This window comes from Babylonia areolata, chromosome 34 (genome assembly GCF_041734735.1).
Source record: "Babylonia areolata isolate BAREFJ2019XMU chromosome 34, ASM4173473v1, whole genome shotgun sequence".
Taxonomy (NCBI): domain Eukaryota; kingdom Metazoa; phylum Mollusca; class Gastropoda; order Neogastropoda; family Buccinidae; genus Babylonia; species Babylonia areolata.
The window spans coordinates 22,778,979-22,801,687 of NC_134909.1; the positions used below are offsets into that span (position 1 = coordinate 22,778,979).

General features: G+C 42.3%; 1 protein-coding gene across 1 annotated transcript; it reads right to left on the bottom strand.

The window, feature by feature from the left end:
- Positions 1-4: 4 nt before the first annotated feature.
- On the bottom strand, positions 5-22,321 carry LOC143277444 (centrosomal AT-AC splicing factor-like). Its single transcript, XM_076582264.1, has 9 exons — positions 22,121-22,321; positions 20,855-21,018; positions 19,500-19,598; positions 14,756-14,822; positions 12,644-12,712; positions 8,533-8,679; positions 6,096-6,216; positions 3,488-3,620; positions 5-1,156 (listed from the first exon to the last, which is right to left on the bottom strand). Exons 1-9 carry the CDS (start codon positions 22,253-22,255, stop codon positions 412-414), a joined length of 1,680 nt encoding a protein of 559 aa, XP_076438379.1. The 5' UTR covers positions 22,256-22,321; the 3' UTR covers positions 5-411.
- Between the last annotated feature and the right edge of the window lie 388 nt (positions 22,322-22,709).

A 22,709-nucleotide genomic window follows, 5' to 3' on the forward strand; every position in this document is an offset into this window, starting at 1 on the left:
AAAAAAAAAAAAAAAGCATTGTTGAAATATTTATTGAGAATTCATGTACTCATTTTTAGGATGAAAATTTAATCAGCGTCTTGAAAGAAAAAAAAAAGGGGGATGGCCAGGTAGCGTTTTTTCTTAAAGCCAATCATCTTTTCTCAGAGCGACTCCTCTGCATTTGTAAAGACTGAAAAATTGCCACTGATAACTTCACACAACACTCACACAGGCATGCACACACACACACACACAAACACACACACACACACAGAGGCATGCACGCACGCACACACACACACGCACACACATAAAATCAAGTACATGAACCCACTGACAAAAAGAACGGTTATTTTTACAACACATACACACACACACACACACAAAAGAAAACCAAGAAAAACAAACAAACAAAGAACAACTGTACAGTCAGGACTGCTTGGCCTGTTTCACTCTGGACGGCAGAGACAGAAGTGCTGGAGTGATGGGAATGAAACCTGAACCCGGCCAGGCCTGTGTGCTGGATGCTGCTGCCCGCCGTCTCTTGTACGGTCTGCAGATGTCCAATACGCCCACCTCTCCCTGCCCGTCCATGCCTGGCGACGTCACGTCCAATGAGCTGCTCTGATACATCCCACTGTTGGTGACCCATTGTGTCTGGACGTTTGACTGGTCTGTGACCGGGGCGACATCTGGAGAAGGGAATGGCGCAGAAAACGTGGACATACTGTCTGCCCCAGACGCCTCACCATAGGCGCCACCCGAGTGAGGAAAGTTGGTGTAAGAACATGACGCAGAATACGACGAAGGTCTGTTGTGTCCATGATTCAGCACAACCGAACCGGGAACTTGGGTGGCTGCGATGCTGTGACCTTTGTTATTGGCTACCGGGTTACTGACAAGTGTGTGGCGCTGTGTTTCCCACTCAACGCCTCTGTACGGTGTGCTGTCTCCAGTAACCTCACTTCCCTCCCACACTGCTGGTGTCCATGTTTGTTGTGACGTATGACCCCTGTGACCTGTGCTCCACGGCTGTACCGAGTCGTTTTTTGGGTACGGTGGCTGCCACGTGTGTGTCTGCGGCAGTGAAACTGGCGCTGCGGATCCTGCTCTCCTGTGGACTGTGCCGTCAATGGACAAACCTCTGGAGGAAGTCTCTTTCCGAAACTGACGTCTGAAAAACAAACACACACACACATGGAATTTCTCATTTATTAACATATTAGACATACACATATGTAGTTACTGATTTTCTATCATATCACACCCACACATACACACACTGAGAGAATTTTTATTTACTATCATATTACACATATACACATGCAATTTGTCACTTTCTATCATACACACACACACACACACACACACAGAATTTCTCATTTTCTATCATTTTACACACATATACACACACATATATACTCAGAATTTCTCATTTTCTATCATGTTACAAAAACACACAGAGAGAATTTCTCATTTACTATCATATCACACACATGCACGGTATCTCTCATTTACTATATTACACACACACACACACATGGAATTTCTCATTTACTATCATATTACACACACACACACATGGAATTTCTCATTTACTATCATATTACACACACACACACATGGAATTTCTCATTCACTATCATATTACACACACACACACACATAATTTCTCATTTACTATTACACACACACACACACAGAATTTCTCATTTACTATCATATCACACACATGCACGGTATCTCTCATTTACTATATTACACACACACACACACACACACACACTCACACACATGGAATCTCTCATTTACTATCATATTACACACACAATGGTATGCCTGTCTTTGTCTGCCCCAACTGTCAGCGAACATTTCGTGCGCAGATTGGACTATTCAGCCATCTGCGCATTCACAGATAGATTCATGAGCATCCTCCCCCCCACCCCACCACCACCCTCCCCCCAACCCCCAGCTGGATGACAACGATGGTCATCATCGATCTCGATGGACACACCACCACACACACACACACACATGGAATTACTCATTTACTACCATATTACACTTACACACACATAATTTCTCATTTACTATTACACACACACACACACACACACACACACACACACACACACACACACAGTGAGGCAAAATCTCAAGTGTCTTTTCCTGCCACCGTTGCAAACAAATGTGCGTGTAGACAGAAAAAAAGAAGCAGAAAAAAAACAACCAATGGTGGTGCTGCACTGTGGTGATGTGCTCTCCCTGTGTGTAGAGCAGCCTGAATTTCTTAGATCACAGAAAAATCTGTTGTGACAATACAAAGCAACACACACACACACACACACACACACATACAGACACACATCTCTAATTTCTTCGTACACTATCATTGCAGTGTAACCTGAAACAAGAATACCGAGTCTACAGAAAATGAGTGCACTACGAGTTGAGATGCATGGGGTAGAAGGCAAACTCACACAGTCTCTCATTTCTCATCACGTTACAACTGAGTCTTCATTTTCTTCCTAAACTCTGTGAAGAGTCACCGGGGCACCCCAGAGAAGAACCGTTCACCAGATCCCTCCCTGGTCTGTTGGTTGTGTATCAAAGCCCGGGTCTCTTCAAATGGTTTTCTGTCCATTCTGCTATGTTTTTTTGGGGGGGTTTCGGGGGTTTTGTGTTGTTGTTGTTTTTTTTTGTCTTCACCTCTGTCTCCCTCCCTTAACAGTCCCCTTGGAGGATGGTTTCAGCAAGGCCACTGGATCTGACACACACACACACACAGACAGACACACACACTCTCTCTCTCTCACACACACACACTCTCTCTCTCACACACACGCACACACACTCATACACACACACTCACAAACACACACACACACTCACACAAACACAGTCTCATACAGTCACTCATCATACCACCACTGCAAACAAACAAACAAACAAACAAACAAAAAAGACAACATAACTAACCAACCCACAGACACTGAAAACATAACACTGCAGACACACACACACACACACACACACACACAGAGCTTACTGTGAGTTGAGGCGACGCCCGTTGTTCCAGACACAACCAAAGGCAGTACAGACACACACACACACACACACACACACACACACACACACACAGAGCTTACTGTGAGTTGAGGCAACGCCCGTTGTTCCAGACACAACCAAAGGCAGTACACACACACACACACACACACACACACACACACACAGAGCTTACTGTGAGTTGAGGCAATGCCCATTGTTCCAGACACAACCAAAGGCAGTACACACACACACACACACACACACACACAATGCTTACTGTGAGTTGAGGCGACGCCCGTTGTTCCAGACACGACCAAAGGCAGTACAGACACACACACACACACACACAAACACACACACACACACACTGCTTACCGTGAGTTGAGGCGACGCCCGTTGTTCCAGACACAACCAAAGGCAGTACAGACACACACACACACACACACACAATGCTTACTGTGAGTTGAGGCGACGCCCGTTGTTCCAGACACGACCAAAGGCAGGTAACCACTGGGCGGAGGTGTCCACCTTGTGATTGAAGGTGGCTCCCACACGACATGCAGGCAGCTTCTTCTTCTGTACTCTCTGCACTGCATTTGCATGGAGGATGTGAGTTGTGTCATGTGTGCACTGCATTCGCATGGAGGGTGTCAGTTCTGTGATGTGTACACTACATCTACATGGAAGATGTATGGTCTGTGATGTGTGCAGCACATTCACATGGAAGATGTGAGTTGTGTGATGTGTGCACTACATTCGCATGGGGGATGTCAGTTGTGATGTGTGCACTGCATTTGCACAGAGGTTGTGAGTTCTGTGATTTGTGTACCAGATTCGCATGGAAGATGTCTGTTTTGTGATGTGTGCACTACATTCACATGGAAGATGCACTTTCTATGACTTGTGCACTACATTCACATGGAAGATGTACATTCTATGATCTGTGCACTACATTCACATGGAAATTGTAAGTTCTGTGATGTGTGCACTACATTCACATGGAAGATGTATGTTCTGTGATGTGTGCACTACATTCACATGGAAGATGTCTGTTCTGTGATGTGTGCACTACATTCACATGGAAGATGTCTGTTCTGTGATGTGTGCACTACATTCACATGGAAGATGTCTGTTCTGTGATGTGTGCACTACATTCACATGGAAGATGTATGTTCTGTGATGTGTGCACTACATTCACATGGAAGATGTATGTTCTGTGATGTGTGCACTACATTCACATGGAAGATGTATGTTCTGTGATGTGTGCACTACATTCACATGGATCATGTCTGTTCTGTGATGTGTGCACTACATTCACATGGAAGATGTCTGTTCTGTGATGTGTGCACTACATTCACATGGAAGATGTATGTTCTGTGATGTGTGCACTACATTCACATGGAAGATGTCTGTTCTGTGATGTGTGCACTACATTCACATGGATCATGTCTGTTCTGTGATGTGTGCACTACATTCACATGGAAGATGTATGGTCAGTGATGTGTGCACTACATTCACATGGAAGATGTCTGTTCTGTGATGTGTGCACTACATTCACATGGATCATGTCTGTTCTGTGATGTGTGCACTACATTCACATGGAAGATGTATGGTCTGTGATGTGTGCACTACATTCACATGGAAGATGTATGGTCAGTGATGTGTGCACTACATTCACATGGAAGATGTCTGTTCTGTGATGTGTGCACTACATTCACATGGATCATGTCTGTTCTGTGATGTGTGCACTACATTCACATGGAAGATGTATGGTCAGTGATGTGTGCACTACATTCACATGGAAGATGTCTGTTCTGTGATGTGTGCACTACATTCACATGGATCATGTCTGTTCTGTGATGTGTGCACTACATTCACATGGAAGATGTATGGTCAGTGATGTGTGCACTACATTCACATGGAAGATGTATGTTCTGTGATGTGTGCACTACATTCACATGGAAGATGTCTGTTCTGTGATGTGTGCACTACATTCACATGGAAGATGTCTGTTCTGTGATGTGTGCACTACATTCACATGGAAGATGTAAGTTCTGTGATGTGTGCACTACATTCACATGGATCATGTCTGTTCAGTGATGTGTGCACTACATTCACATGGAAGATGTATGTTCTGTGATGTGTGCACTACATTCACATGGAAGATGTAAGTTCTGTGATGTGTGCACTACATTCACATGGAAGATGTATGTTCTGTGATGTGTGCACTACATTCACATGGAAGATGTATGTTCTGTGATGTGTGCACTACATTCACATGGAAGATGTATGTTCTGTGATGTGTGCACTACATTCACATGGAAGATGTAAGTTCTGTCCCTCCCCCCCACCCACACATGGCACACAGTGTTTCTGGAAGGTTTCAGACATACCTTCCCCCCCCCCCATCGCCCCCCCCCCCCCACACACACATGTAGTAGAGTAGTGGTGGCACACATTTCTGGAAGGTTTCAGACATACCTCCCCCCTTCCCCCTCGCCCCCCCCCCCTCCACACGCAGTAGAGAAGTGGTGGCACACAGTGTTTCCTGAAGGTTTCAGTCAGACATACCTTCCCCCTCGCCCCCCCCCCCCCCCCCCCCCATACACACACACATGCAGTAGAGCAGTGGTGGCACTCACAGTGTTTCCGGAAGGTTTCAGTCAGACATACCCCCCCCTCCCCCCTCCACACACACACACATGCAGTAGAGCAGTGGTGGTACTCACAGTGTTTCTGGAAGGTTTCAGTCAGACAGACACCCCCCACACCCACCCATGCAATAGAGCAGTGGTGGCACTCACAGTGTTTCTGGAAGGTTTCAGTCAGACAGACACCCCCCCCACCCACACACACATGCAGTAGAGAAGTGGTGGCACTCACAGTGTTTCTGGAAGGTTTCAGTCAGACAGACACCCCCACCCCCTGTCCCCCCCCCCCACACACACACATCCAGTAGAGCAGTGATGGCACTTACAGTGTTTCTGGAAGGTTTTTCAGTCAGACAGACATGGCCCCCCGCATCCCCCCCCCCCAAAACACACTACAAAGTGGTGGCCACTCACAGTGTGTGCGGAAGGTGTCAGCGGTGGGTCCTATCTCCCCACGCTGTTCACCACCAGCCTCCTCCCTCAGCCAGGGGGGTGTGGCCCCTGTGTAGATGTTGCCTCCGCCCTCGTCCTTGGTCTGCGCACGTTAAACACACTGCTTACCGTATCTGCCTGTCTTTAGTAATGGTGTGTAGTATTCATCACAAGGTCCTGTTATGTGTTGACTGTGTTTATCGTTATGTGTTGACTGTGTACTTATTATTTTTTTTTTTAAATGTGTATTTAATGAAGTTACCACGTCAAGACTTAAGTGCCAGTCTGTCGTGTTTATTCAACCATCCCGTAAACACCACGTCAAGACTTAAGTGCCAGTCTATCGTGTTTATTGAACCATCCCGTAAACACCACGTCAAGACTCAAGTGCCAGTCTATCGTGTTTATTCAACCATCCCGTAAACACCACGTCAAGACTCAAGTGCCAGTCTATCGTGTTTATTCAACCATCCCGTAAACACCACGTCAAGACTTAAGTGCCAGTCTATCGTGTTTATTCAACCATCCCGTAAACACCACGTCAAGACTTAAGTGCCAGTCTATCGTGTTTATTCAACCATCCCGTAAACACCACGTCAAGACTTAAGTGCCAGTCTATCGTGTTTATTCAACCATCCCGTAAACACCACGTCAAGACTTAAGTGCCAGTCTATCGTGTTTATTCAACCATCCCGTAAACACCACGTCATGACTTAAGTGCCAGTCTATCGTGTTTATTCAACCATCCCGTAAACACCACGTCAAGACTTAAGTGCCAGTCTATCGTGTTTATTCAACCATCCCGTAAACACCACGTCAAGACTTAAGTGCCAGTCTGTCATGTTTATTCAACCATCCCGTAAACACCACGTCAAGACTTAAGTGCCAGTCTGTCATGTTTATTCAACCATCCCGTAAACACCACGTCAAGACTTAAGTGCCAGTCTATCGTGTTTATTCAACCATCCCGTAAACACCACATCAAGACTTAAGTGCCAGTCTATCATGTTTATTCAACCATCCCGTAAACACCACGTCAAGACTTAAGTGCCAGTCTATTGTGTTTATTCAACCATCCCGTAAACACCACGTCAAGACTTAAGTGCCAGTCTATCGTGTTTATTCAACCATCCCGTAAACACCACGTCAAGACTTAAGTGCCAGTCTATCGTGTTTATTCAACCATCCCGTAAAGATGCTGAGGTCCTCAACGACTATGATGGACAAATGTCAACATTTTATGAAGTGTATCATGCCATACACTGAGCTACAATTCTAATGCATTCATATAAATTTGTGTCAGAGTAGAATAAAAATAAAAACAATAAACTAAAAAAATAAAATTAAAGAAAAGAAAATAAAAGATGAAGGCAAAACTGAAAATCTCAGTTTTCCAATTTTCGCAACATGATCAAACACAAAACAAAACCCAGCCTAACAAAGAAAAGACTAAACACGAAAATATGAACATTCCTATTTTACGGCATGACACAGCTGCCAACAGAACGGCGTGGCGAGCTATGACATCTTCCTCATGTCCCCCCAACGACCCCAGCGGTTGAGGGAATGAGTGAGTGAGTGAGTGAGTGAGTGACACAGCTATGCTAAAAACCCATTGCTGCTTGAACACCTTGGCTTTCATTTCAACAGAAGAAACATGGCATCAAATGTCAATATCAGTGGAGCCAATGCATCCTTGTATCAAGTCTTTGTAAAGCAAGAATCAGTTTTTGAAAACCTGCTGAACATTTTACATTTTAAACAAGCATGGCATCAAATATAAGTGTCTGTGGAGAAGATAGGAAATTTTTTTCCCTGAAATTACGTTTATCTAACATACTTACTGTGACCCACTAGTGCAGGGAGTCTGATTCCTGTCCTGTGCAAATTACTATCCGCCTATGCGGAGAAAATGAAAGTAGCTACGGCCGATAACTTCCCAACCCACCTAATGACTGCCAGCAACATTCTGTGTGTTGATCCAACATGCCACACCCGCGCAGAGAAGCCACCAAGTATCACGTCTCTTGTAGCCTAATGCCTGCCATTCCATGCTCAGGCAACAGGCCAGTGTCGCTTTTTGTAGCTACAAAAAAAAGGGGATGGGGGGCGGGGGAGGGGGGGGTGGGGGGGGGGAGAGGGGGACAGCGCACCCATCACCTGTCAGCTCATATGGAGGAGCTCTACAGATGTCTCTTTTAGTCAAGTCGTTGTTGAGTGAAATTCAGTTCTTGAAACAAAAGAAACCTAACCGGTCTCCCAGAGACTAGAACAACCCACCTGTAACAGTAATAATGCAGGTGTGTGCACACACACACAGAGAAACACACACACACACATACATATATATATATATATGCACACACACACACACAGAAACACACACATGTACACACACATGCAGGCTCGAACAACCCACCTGTGCCAGGGTAATGCAGGTGAGACCCTCACCAAAGGCAAACACCGTCTTCTTGCCCAAGGGAACATCACCCTCGGCCTGAGATTCCTGACGACTGGTGGGTGGGCTGCTGACCTTGCCTGCCTTCGCAAGTGATGACTTCACAAGCTATAACATTCAGGAAAAACCGTGCCATCGCTGTTCTTGTGGAATGGGGTACCACACTGGCTTCCCACTGCTTTCCCTTCTTTGTGTTTTTCTTCTTCTTCTTCTGCGTTCACTCGTATGCACATGAGTGGGCTTTTACGTGTATGACCGTTTTTACCCCGCCATGTAGGCAGCCATACTCAGTTTTCGGGGGGGTGCATGCTGGGTATGTTCTTGTTTCCATAACCCACCGATCGCTGACATGGATTACAGGATCTTTAACGTGCGTATTTGATCTTCTGCTTGCATATACACACAAAGGGGGTTCAGGCACTAGCAGGTCTGCACATATGTTGACCTGGGAGATCGTAAAAATCTCCACCCTTTACCCACCAGGTGCCGTCACCGTGATTCGAACCCGGGACCCTCAGATTGACAGTCCAATGCTTTAACCACTCGGCTATTGCACCCGTCCATCTTTGTGTTCGATCTTGTGAGTTGGGTTGTGGTGGCTATTTGAACTACAGTTTGTTTGCTTTTTTCACAAAACTCTGGTCTAACAATCTAGTGATCTGCCTTGCCCTACTGATGACTTAGGGGCCAGTATGAGTATGATCATAACACAAAACACCCATGTAGGGTGAATATGAGTATAGTCAGATCACAGAAAACCCATGTCATGTGAATATGAGTGTGGTGGAACACAGGAAACCCATGTCATGTGAATATGAGTGTGGTGGAACACAGGAAACACATGTCAAGTGAATATGAGTGTGGTGGAACACAGGAAACCCATGTCATGTGAATATGAGTGTGGTAGAACACAGGAAACCCATGTCATGTGAATATGAGTGTGGTGGAACACAGGAAACCCATGTCATGTGAATATGAGTGTGGTGGAACACAGGAAACCCATGTCATGTGAATATGAGTGTAGCTGAACACAGGAAACACATGTCATGTGAATATGAGTGTGGTAGAACACAGGAAACCCATGTCATGTGAATATGAGTGTGGTGGAACACAGGAAACCCATGTCAAGTGAATATGAGTGTGGTGGAACACAGGAAACACATGTCATGTGAATATGAGTGTGGTGGAACACAGGAAACACATGTCATGTGAATATATATATGATAGTCAGTCGTGTCCGACTATGACCATCAGAACGGCAGAGGAGGCAACTGCTGTCCCGACTATCTGGGCTAGAATCTGATTATAGTGGAGAGTGTCTTGCCCAAGTACATCCCCACTTTCTCGGCCAAGAGGGTGTTAGGACAGTTGGCGTTGGGATGGTTCCCAAAGGCCAACTAGCCCACAAGGCTGCAGCACTAAGAGCCAGTGCAATTTTGCCTCCCAGTTTGAGAGTCATAGTCCTTCACAAAAGACTAAGCTGTAATTAGTGTAAATGGTTTCCCATTGACTGGAGAAACCATTGATAATACAGCTCTCACTTTGCTGTCATGTGAATATGAGTGTGGTGGAACACAGGAAACCCATGCCATGTGAATATGAGTGTGGTGGAACACAGAAAACACATGTCATGTGAATATGAGTGTGGTGGAACACAGGAAACACATGTCAAGTGAATATGAGTGTGGTGGAACACAGAAAACACATGTCATGTGAATATGAGTGTGGTGGAACACAGGAAACACATGTCAAGTGAATATGAGTGTGGTAGAACACAGGAAACCCATGTCAAGTGAATATGAGTGTGGCTGAACACAGGAAACCCATGTCAAGTGAATATGAGTGTGGTGGAACACAGGAAACCCATGTCAAGTGAATATGAGTGTGGTGGAACACAGGAAACCCATGTCAAGTGAATATGAGTGTGGTGGAACACAGGAAACCCATGTCAAGTGAATATGAGTGTGGTGGAACACAGGAAACACATGTCAAGTGAATATGAGTGTGGTAGAACACAGGAAACCCATGTCAAGTGAATATGAGTGTGGTGGAACACAGGAAACCCATGTCATGTGAATATGAGTGTGGCTGAACACAGGAAACCCCATGGCAAGTGAATATGAGTGTGGTGGAACACAGGAAACCCATGTCAAGTGAATATGAGTGTGGTGGAACACAGGAAACCCATGTCAAGTGAATATGAGTGTGGTGGAACACAGGAAACCCATGTCATGTGAATATGAGTGTGGTAGAACACAGGAAACCCATGTCAAGTGAATATGAGTGTGGTAGAACACAGGAAACCCATGTCAAGTGAATATGAGTGTGGTAGAACACAGGAAACCCATGTCAAGTGAATATGAGTGTGGTGGAACACAGGAAACCCCAGGGCAAGTGAAAGCCAGCAGTTACAGGAGATATGTTTTGAGGTGAGGCCCACAACAGATTAAGTCATGGTCCTACAATCCTTGCCTGGCTTTGCAGTTTACACAAAACAAAGGGGGGGCCTGTCTCATGATTCTTGCTTGGAGTGGCAGAATTAAAGGATAGCGAGACCCAGAATAGGCCAATTTATGATCCTTTAATCTTTGTTTTTTGTGTTGTCTAAATTGTGTTGTTAGATCCCCAAACCTCAATGTATAATAAAATCTTTTTTTTTTTCACTGTGTTGATTTTTTTGTATGACAATTCAATATTTTCTGCTGTCAAATATGGCAACTTTCAATCTGGAACACTGCTGAGTACTGACCCATTCCTTTACATGTTAATTTGATGAGCAAAGCACTGACAATGAATATGTCTCACGTGAATTCAACTCAAGGGTAAGTCACACAAGTCACAAGATTGACTTGAAACTTGCGATGCTTACACTGACGTCAAACTTATATACACACACCATATACATGAATGCAAGTAACAGCAAGATCAGGTAAACAACCCTATTGTTATGATTTGGTGAAGAATAGTTAAATAAGTAAATAAATAAACAAATAAGTGTTGTTGTTTTGTGTGTGTGTGTGTGTGTGTGTGTGTGTGTGTGTGCTAGCGCGCGTGCACACTTGAGTGAGTGTGTGTGTAACTATACATAGTTAGATTATGTAGAATAATACACAGGAAATACCTGGGGGGTGTGTGTGTGTGTGTGTGTGTGTGTGTGTGTGTGTGTGTGTGTATGTGTGTGTGTGTGTGTGTGTGTGTGTGTATCCGTGTGTGTGTATCCGTGTGTGTCTGTGTGTGCATATGTACTGTATGCCTGTGTGCATGTTTGTATATGTTGTTTCAAAAAATGTGGTGTGTGTTGAAGAGATCTTGTACCCAATTCACTCTCAAATAAAAGAGGATGAGAAGCATAAATGAAATAACTGAGAAAACAGAAATCTAACACACATTTTAAACAACCGCTCGTCACAGCGTCGCACACACTAACGTTTCTCCCCTAGACACACACATGCCCACCATACACACATACACCGAAAATATGAACACACACCCTGTACACTTCCATACATGCCTAACCTACCCCCAAATCCTACCCTTGGAACACACTGCATTCTTACAAATGTGATGCTTTTCGGTCCTTGTTTTAAACATGGCAACAGTATGTATCTATATATGTAATGTAATGTAATGCATGTATGTATGCATGTATTATTATTATTATAATCAATATTATTTTTAACCCTTTTTCTGGAACACCCATGGCAGTGTCAAAGCATGCAGGCTGAGCCATACATGCCACACCATCCATCACAACCATAAAGAAATACAAAAAATTTTTTTTACAAAAAACAATCTGTATGACTACATGACCCCCCCCCCCCCCCCCCACCCTACCCCTAAATATTGGATAAAAACTATGAAAGTATATCCATAAACAATCTGTATAAACTATGTCAAAAATAATCAATATAATTAGATTCAGAAGAAAAAAGAAAAAAAACACACAAAAAACCCCAAGCGTTTTCTTCTGCAACAAAACAACAGCAATGAAAAAAAAAAAAAAAAATCTTTCCAAAACATTCCTGGACACAGGATACAGTGTGGGGTCAGTAAGACTCAGTCGCTGACACACCTCTTGATGCCGACCAATCCATGCCACCTTCTGACTGAGATGCTCGGCTACACGGATTCTTTCTGTTTCCTGCAACAAGACCACAAGACCAGACAAATCGGTCGTCAACATGGGTAGTACTAATTGATAAACAAGGTCCATATTATTCATTTATTTAGGGCGCAATAGCCGAATGGTTAAAGCATTGGACTTTCAATCTGAGGGTCCCGGGTTCAAATCTCGGTGACGGCACCTGGTGGGTAAAGGGTGGATATTTTTCCGGTCTCCCAGGTCAACATATGTGCAGACCTGCTAGTGCCTGAACCCCCTTCGTGTGTATACGCAAAGAAAAGATCAAATACGCACGTTAAAGATCCTGTAATCCATGTCAGCGTTCGGTGGGTTATGGAAACAAGTACATACCCAGCATGCACACCCCCGAAAACGGAGTATGGCTGCCTACATGGCGGGGTAAAAACGGTCATACACGTAAAAGTCCACTCGTGTATATACGAGTGAATGTGGGAGTTGCAGTCCACGAGCAAAGGAGAAGAGAGGAGAAGGAGATTCATTTATTTATATATTTTCTTTTTCTCATGCACCTGTTGTCCTAAAGAGGGACTCGAGGCAAAAGGTTATTTTGAAACAAACAGAAAATAGATTATATATATATGATAGTCAGTCGTGTCCGACTATGACCATCAGAACAGCAGAGGAGGCAACTGCTGTTCCGACTATTTGGGCTAGAATTTGATTATAGTGGAGAGTATCTTGCCCAAGTTACATCCCCACTCTCTCAGCCAAGAGGGTTTTAGGGCAGTCGGCGTTGAGGTGGTTCCCAAAGGCCAACTAGCCCACAAGGCTGCAGCACTAAGAGCCAGTGCAACTTTGCCTCCTAGTTTGAGAGTCATAGTCCTTCACAAAAAGACTAAGCTGTAAATGGTTTCCCACTGACTGGAGAAACCATTGATAATACAGCTCTCACTTTGCTGTTGGCTCTAAGCGCTTTACAAACACTCAGTCATTTATACAATAAGCTGCCTATTTAGTATCTGGGTAGAGCTGACTGACAGCTACAACTGGGCACTCATCATTTGTTTCCTGCATTTTGCAATCAGGTTTCAGTCACACACACACACACACACACTCATACAGACGTCTAACATTTTACATATATGACAGTTCTGTTTATTTGCCTCACTATGTCTGCAGCTATACTCTGTTTTCTGGGGTGTGCATGCTGGATATTGTTACTGTTTCAATATAACCCTCCAAACGCTTACATGGATTACACTACAGGATCTTAAACGGGCATATTTGATCTTCTGCCTGCATATAAATATACACATGAAGGGGGTTCAGGTACTAGCAGGTCTGCACATATGTTGACCTGGGAGATGGAAAAAATCTCCACCCTTAATCCACCTGATTCAATGGGGATGGAACTCAGGAAACTCAGGCAAGTATCCAGTGCTCTAACCATTTGACCACCGCACCCAATCATTTCTTTCCCTTTCACATAAATTGCAGGATTCTGTATTGATCAGAATAATTGTAAAAAAAACAAGAGAGGCAAGGCCTTCAAGACTCACTTGTGATAAATTAAGTCCCCTAGCATTAATTACAGAGTAATTTCCCTTTTTTACTATCTGCACCAAAACGCTTGCAAAATAAATAAAAATTCCATGCTTAGCAAAAGAAGTTCCTGTTTGAACAAAAAATGATAATAACGACTGCTCTTGTTGTTGTGTCAGAATGTGAGATCAAAGTGCCAAGTTTAGAGAATACAAAAAATATAAATATAACAGTAAATGCAGTTTGCATATAATTAGGCTTCTTTTTTTTAATTTTTTTGTGCCCATCCCAGAGGTGCAATATTGTTTTAAACAAGATGACTGGAAAGAACTGAATTTTTCCTATTTTTATGCCTAATTTGGTGTGAACTGACAAAGTATTTGCAGAGAAAATAGCAATGTTAAAGTTTACCACGGACACACAGACACACGGACGGACGGACACACACACACACACAGACAACCGAACACCGGGTTAAAACATAGACTCACTTTGTTTACACAAGTGAGTCAATAAAAAAAAAAAAAAAAAAAAAAAAATCCAAAAGCACACACTCACCTGAGCAAGCTTTTCTTTCTCTTCCTTCAAGAAATCTGTCACTGCCTGCTCCGCCTTCTCCATGAAACTGAGACATGCCAGTACACACATCAAACATGTCTGCTCCACTTGACAACACCTCTCACTACATCCAGTCAACACATCACTAAGCTGGGCTTGTATTCTGTCCAGAATAGATAGCTACAATTCCCGTCCTGCTGGTTATTCACAGAAAATTCCTCAAACTTCTCTGTTGCTTAACTAATAAGTTTGTTTTTTTTGAATAGTGCCTAATCAAATGATTTTGCTCAAACTTCAAGCACTTTACAATCACAATAATTCCAATAACAGAAATATCCATCAAAACAAGCACGTTGGTCCAACTAAGTAAGTAAACATGACAAATTATGACAAGACATTGCATCAAAATTATATACAAAACTGAATGTCCATAGTCAACACCCTGAAACGAATTCAAGCATAAAAAACAACCCCATACATCAAAATGGCCAAACAATGCAAAAGCCAACAACACGCCCCCCAAAAACCTGTCCCACTCTCCCTCCCTTCCCTTCCCACAACACCTCCAAATCACACCCAGAAAACAGACACAACACCTCCAAATCACACACAGAAAACAGACACAACACCTCCAAATCACACACAGAAAACAGACACAACACCTCCAAATCACACACAGAAAACAGACACAACACCTCCAAATCACACACAGAAAACAGACACAACACCTCCAAATCACACACAGAAAACAGACACAACACCTCCAAATCACACCCAGAAAACAGACACAACACCTCCAAATCACACACAGAAAACAGACACAACACCTCCAAATCACACACAGAAAACAGACACAACACCTCCAAATCACACACAGAAAACAGACACAACACCTCAAAATCACACACAGAAAACAGACACAACACCTCCAAATCACACACAGAAAACAGACACAACACCTCCAAATCACACCCAGAAAACAGACACAACACCTCCAAATCACACACAGAAAACAGACACAACACCTCCAAATCACACAAACAGACACAACACCTCCAAATCACACACAGAAAACAGACACAACACCTCAAAATCACACACAGAAAACAGACACAACACCTCCAAATCACACAAACAGACACAACACCTCAAAATCACACACAGAAAACAGACACAACACCTCCAAATCACACCCAGAAAACAGACACAGCACCTCAAAATCACACCCAGAAAACAGACACAGCACCTCAAAATCACACACAGAAAACAGACACAACACCTCCAAATCACACACAGAAAACAGACACAACACCTCCAAATCACACCCAGAAAACAGACACAGCACCTCAAAATCACACCCAGAAAACAGACACAACACCTCCAAATCACACAAACAGACACAACACCTCCAAATCACACACAGAAAACAGACACAACACCTCCAAATCACACCCAGAAAACAGACACAGCACCTCAAAATCACACCCAGAAAACAGACACAGCACCTCAAAATCACACCCAGAAAACAGACACAACACCTCCAAATCACACACAGAAAACAGACACAACACCTCCAAATCACACCCAGAAAACAGACACAGCACCTCAAAATCACACCCAGAAAACAGACACAACACCTCAAAATCACACACAGAAAACAGACACAACACCTCAAAATCACACACAGAAAACAGACACAACACCTCCAAATCACACACAGAAAACAGACACAACACCTCCAAATCACACGCAGAAAACAGACACAGCACCTCCAAATCACACACAGAAAACAGACACAACACCTCCAAATCACACACAGAAAACAGACACAACACCTCCAAATCACACACAGAAAACAGACACAACACCTCAAAATCACACGCAGAAAACAGACACAACACCTCCAAATCACACACAGAAAACAGACACAACACCTCCAAATCACACACAGAAAACAGACACAACACCTCCAAATCACACACAGAAAACAGACACAACACCTCCAAATCACACACAGAAAACAGACACAACACCTCCAAATCACACACAGAAAACAGACACAACACCTCCAAATCACACACACAAAACAGAAAACAGACACAACACCTCCAAATCACACACAGAAAACAGACACAACACCTCTAAATCACACCCAGAAAACAGACACAACACCTCCAAATCACACACAGAAAACAGACACAACACCTCCAAATCACACACAGAAAACAGAAAACAGACACAACACCTCCAAATCACACACAGAAAACAGACACAACACCTCCAAATCACACACAGAAAACAGAAAACAGACACAACACCTCCAAATCACACACAGAAAACAGACACAACACCTCCAAATCACACCCAGAAAACAGACACAACACCTCAAAATCACACACAGAAAACAGACACAACACCTCCAAATCACACACAGAAAACAGACACAACACCTCAAAATCACACACAGAAAACAGACACAACACCTCAAAATCACACACAGAAAACAGACACAACACCTCCAAATCACACAAACAGACACAACACCTCCAAATCACACACAGAAAACAGACACAACACCTCAAAATCACACACAGAAAACAGACACAACACCTCCAAATCACACACAGAAAACAGACACAACACCTCAAAATCACACACAGAAAACAGACACAACACCTCCAAATCACACACAGAAAACAGACACAACACCTCCAAATCACACACAGAAAACAGACACAACACCTCCAAATCACACACAGAAACAGACACAACACCTCCAAATCACACACAGAAAACAGACACAACACCTCCAAATCACACACAGAAAACAGACACAACACCTCCAAATCACACACAGAAAACAGACACAACACCTCAAAATCACACGCAGAAAACAGACACAACACCTCCAAATCACACACAGAAAACAGACACAACACCTCCAAATCACACACAGAAAACAGACACAACACCTCCAAATCACACACAGAAAACAGACACAACACCTCCAAATCACACACAGAAAACAGACACAACACCTCCAAATCACACACAGAAAACAGACACAACACCTCCAAATCACACACACAAAACAGAAAACAGACACAACACCTCCAAATCACACACAGAAAACAGACACAACACCTCTAAATCACACCCAGAAAACAGACACAACACCTCCAAATCACACACAGAAAACAGACACAACACCTCCAAATCACACACAGAAAACAGAAAACAGACACAACACCTCCAAATCACACACAGAAAACAGACACAACACCTCCAAATCACACACAGAAAACAGAAAACAGACACAACACCTCCAAATCACACACAGAAAACAGACACAACACCTCAAAATCACACCCAGAAAACAGACACAACACCTCAAAATCACACACAGAAAACAGACACAACACCTCCAAATCACACACAGAAAACAGACACAACACCTCAAAATCACACACAGAAAACAGACACAACACCTCCAAATCACACACAGAAAACAGACACAACACCTCCAAATCACACACAGAAAACAGACACAACACCTCAAAATCACACCCAGAAAACAGACACAACACCTCCAAATCACACCCAGAAAACAGACACAACACCTCCAAATCACACACAGAAAACAGACACAACACCTCCAAATCACACACAGAAAACAGACACAACACCTCCAAATCACACACAGAAAACATCAACAAGCACATCCCACACTTTCACAGGCATCAGGAAAACAAGTGAAGGCATTTTTTTAAAACAAGAACTAGCATGTGGCAACAGCCTTGTGCAAACACACAAAATGGTGAACACACACACACAGCTTGTCTTCTGTATAAAACAACAACAGCAACAACAAACAAGAGAGGCAAGGCCTTCAAGACTCACTTGTGATACACTTTAAAAAAAATCCAAGCTTTTTATGTACTGAGTATAATTTCAAAATGTAATGTTTAAGATGAGAAAGATCAGTTTAAAGCAAATTAAGTCCCCTAGCATTAATTACAGAGTAATTTCCCTTTTTTACTGTCTGTACCAAAACGTTTGCAAATAAATAAAACTTCCATGCTTAGCAAAAGAAGTTCCTGTTTGAACAAAAAATGATAATAATGACTGCTCTTGTTCTTGGGTCAGAATATCAGATCAAAGTGCCAAGTTTAGAGAATACAAAAAATGTAACAGTAAATGCAGTTTGCATATAATTAGGCTTCATTTTTTTTTTTTTTTTTTTTTTTTGTGTGCCCATCCCAGAGGTGCAATATTGTTTTAACTCTCTCCATACGAACGGTGAAAGAGACGACGTTAACAGTGTTTCATCCCAATTACCATCATCAAAATATTGCAAGTGGAACGCTCTTATACTGAAGAGGTGAATGTTGACAAAGAATACCACAGTTCTGACGACGGAAGCTAAAGGTTGGGTCATTCAGACACCCACTGGACATCCGAGGAGTCTGTGTAGAGGAGAAGAGAGGATTGGCCGTACTGAGTGAGTTAAACAAGATGACTGGAAAGAACTGAATTTTTCCTATTTTTATGCCTAATTTGGTGTCAACTGACAAAGTATTTGCAGAGAAAATGTCAATGTTAAAGTTTACCACGGACACACAGACACACGGACACACACACACAGACAACCGAACACCGGGTTAAAACATAGACTCACTTTGTTTACACAAGTGAGTCAAAACCACAATACAATCTGCTACATTGTCTTGTTTTTTTCACCCACCAGTTCAGTTCCTTGCTGGTCACCACAAAATTCTTTTTCTTGTCGACAGGAATCAAATTGCCCCAGAAAAACTCTTTCATTTTCTGTGCATGTTCTTGGCTGAAAAGAAAATAATTTCAAATGTTACAAGCAGATTTTTTAAATAATCGTCACCTCAGTCAATGACTTACATTTATTCACATTTATCACTTGTTCTTGAAACTGCGCAAACCTAATTATAAGATAAAACCATTATTACAATCAGGATGCGAATGAAATGTGATGACTTGTCCAAATAAAACGTACAATTAATAGTATTCAAGTCAGTTCACAGACTCTAAATACTGATAGTTGGATATATTACTACGTTTAATGAGACAAAGCAAAGCAAAAGCAGACACACATTTTTTCCTGTGAATTTGAATCTGTGAAGCAAGTTAACTGGGGAAAAAAATCAGAACGAATATACAAGTATGTTGTGCAAAAAACTAATAATGTGATTTGAAAACATGGAAAAAAAAAAAAAAAAATGCATACATCCCTGACACTTTAAAAATGCTGAGGATGTTCACAGTGTGGGTCCCAGGGATGTTCTAAGCGTGGTAATTAAAGCAGATTAATGTTCAGCATTAGTATGACCCTCTGAAGGTAGTCTGGGACCCCCTGCAATTAACACACTGAGCCCTTTGCCTGAGCACGGCTCTGGCATAAAAAATTTGTCTGATCAAAATGGTAAATTCACTTTCCTACATATTCATAATTTAATATATAATGTATATATATATAAACCGCAAGGAATGGGAACTAACTACTACAGCATTTGTGCAAGAGTCCACATGTAGTCTGGAGGGAAAACAATATTTTTCCTGCTTTTTTCTGCACATGTATGGCATGGAAGCCTGCTGAGGCCGAAAAACCCCAGGGTTAAAACTTAAATGGATTAAGGTAAAAGATCTTTAAACTTTTTTTTAAAGACCCCACAGAACTCCCCAAATTGTTTAACATACAAATCAGAAGCACTGATAATCATAATGATAACGAATATCAACACAACACCAATACAGTAATATTCTTTAAAAAAAAAAAAAAAATCAATCAATATTTATCAAAAAGGAAATTTTCTTCCTAAAATAAAAAGTAAAATTACAGAGAGAGGGAGATGTAACCCACTTCCATGAGGTTATCGGCCTTAGCTACTTTCGTTTTCTCCTCACTGGCAGGTAGTAGTTTGGACAGGACAGGGAATCAGACCCCTGCTGGAGTCTGCACCAATGGGTCACGGTAAAGTATGTGTAGTTAAAAATTATGTATAATCTAACATATCCTAGTGGGTGACGGTAAAGTATACTGTGTAATTAAAACATAAATATGTTCACCTGGCCAGGTGTGTGAGGAAGGCAGCAGTGGCCAGGGTGCAGTCCTCCCTGGTCTGATGCTTGTCCACCTCCGTCTGACAGAAGTAGCACCACACTTTGGCCCCGCACTCCCAGCCACGCAGGTGGACTGTTGGCGCCTCGATGCCACTTCTGGCATCTTTTATCTGTCAGATCACGATTTTTTATATTTTTTTTATCAAATCTTTTTAAAAAATTTTTTTTTTTATAGACTGATAATGATATCACTTAAATTGAAGTGGATGGACTCAGTTAAACTGAAGATTTCAATATGACTGTGAGTGCGAGTATGAGGAGATATGTTGATGAACTCAGGTGCAGGATAAAAATTCTCCACGGAAAAATAGCTTGTTTATAATCATTATTTGTAAAAATTGCTTTTAGTGGAGTGTTGGCCTATTGGTAACACACCCTCCTGAGAAGCGAGAGAATCTGAGAGCAATGGTTCAATCTGCACACTCACCAGCATTTTCCTCCCTCCACTAGAACCTTGAGTGGTGGTCTGGACACTACTCATATCTATTTAGATGAAATGATAAACCAAGGTCCTGTAAAAGAAACTTCAGCAACAAAACGACTGTCAATGGCAAAATTCTGGCGAAAAATCCACTTTGATAGAAACAAAAACCAAAAAACCATGCACGCAGACAGAAAATGGCTGGAAACTCTCATTGCAGTGATGTGCTCTTGCCGATGTGCTCTCCCTGGCAAAAGAGCAGCCCAAATTTCACACAGAGATATCTGTTGTGACAACATGTATAATACATTACAATGCCCATCTTGAAATAGTCACTAAGTCAAGTGAGAGGAGAGACTTTGTGAGAAAAAGAGAAAAAGGAGGCCAGACAGACAGACAGAGAGAGAGAGAGAGATAGGGGGAGGGAAACAGACAGAGGTCTACGCATTTTGAACTTTGCTAAATAAAGGTAGGCATCTCTCTCTCACACATGCATGCACTGATACAAACTAAACAGAGAAACGGACATACTGTCCAATCAATAGGTTTTCAAAACTGCAGATTGGTGTGTGTGTGTGTGTGTGTGAACATACATTGTTATTTACTTATTATATGTTTTTCACTCTGTCAAAGACAGAGAGAGAGAGAGAGAGAGGCGTGATTACCTATCACAATTAATCAGATAATTGCAATATCACAATATCAAACCATTTCTGTATTATATATTATATATATAATATGTTGCTTTCCAAATTTAATTACAACTTGAAACTTGGACCGAGTTGACAAACCTTTTGGCTGAACCTTGCGAGGACATTTTTTAACACAAGCTGATGTCGCTGCGAATATATATGTTTCTTGTTTCTTTGCTTATGGTTTATTTTGCACAGTGAGCAAAAATGATACTGGTAAAAGGACGTTGACATTATCTTAACAGTATGAGTTAACTGCTAGTCTTTTCACGAATCCACACGCATGTGAAGTATCAAGCACAACACAGGCTTGTCTTCATGCATTGTCTTTTCCTGGCTTTTACAAAGTTAGACCCAACATTCAGATTCGGATAAAAATGTATGTGTATGTGATTGTAAAGATGTATATCTGCAGTTTATGTAATCCAAAGCTTTTGATATTTTGTGTGATATTTTTTCAATAGCAAAACAGAGGATCGACAGGGGATAATAAAAAGTGCAGGATTTCATTTACCGGTCATATCTATCTACCCAAATCTTTAACATGCACACATTAACACAAAGAAAAGAACATTTTCGTTAGCTGCATATGTTCCGGAAAGCAGCTGCAGCTGTTTCTGTGGACAGTATGAAACTGACATTGCTATTCTTCACGGTTCTTGAATCTCAACACCAAATAACAATAATA

Excerpts from the sequence above, each read along its gene's own strand:
- LOC143277444 (XM_076582264.1), bottom strand. The coding sequence starts at position 22,255 with ATGTCAACGTCCTTTTACCAGTATCATTTTTGCTCACTGTGCAAAATA. Across the intron at positions 19,599-20,854 it reads TTCCTCACACACCTGGCCAG|CCAAGAACATGCACAGAAAA; the intron begins GTGAACATATTT and ends TTTTCTTTTCAG. Across the intron at positions 3,621-6,095 it reads TGACACCTTCCGCACACACT|TGCAGAGAGTACAGAAGAAG; the intron begins GTGAGTGGCCAC and ends ATGCAAATGCAG.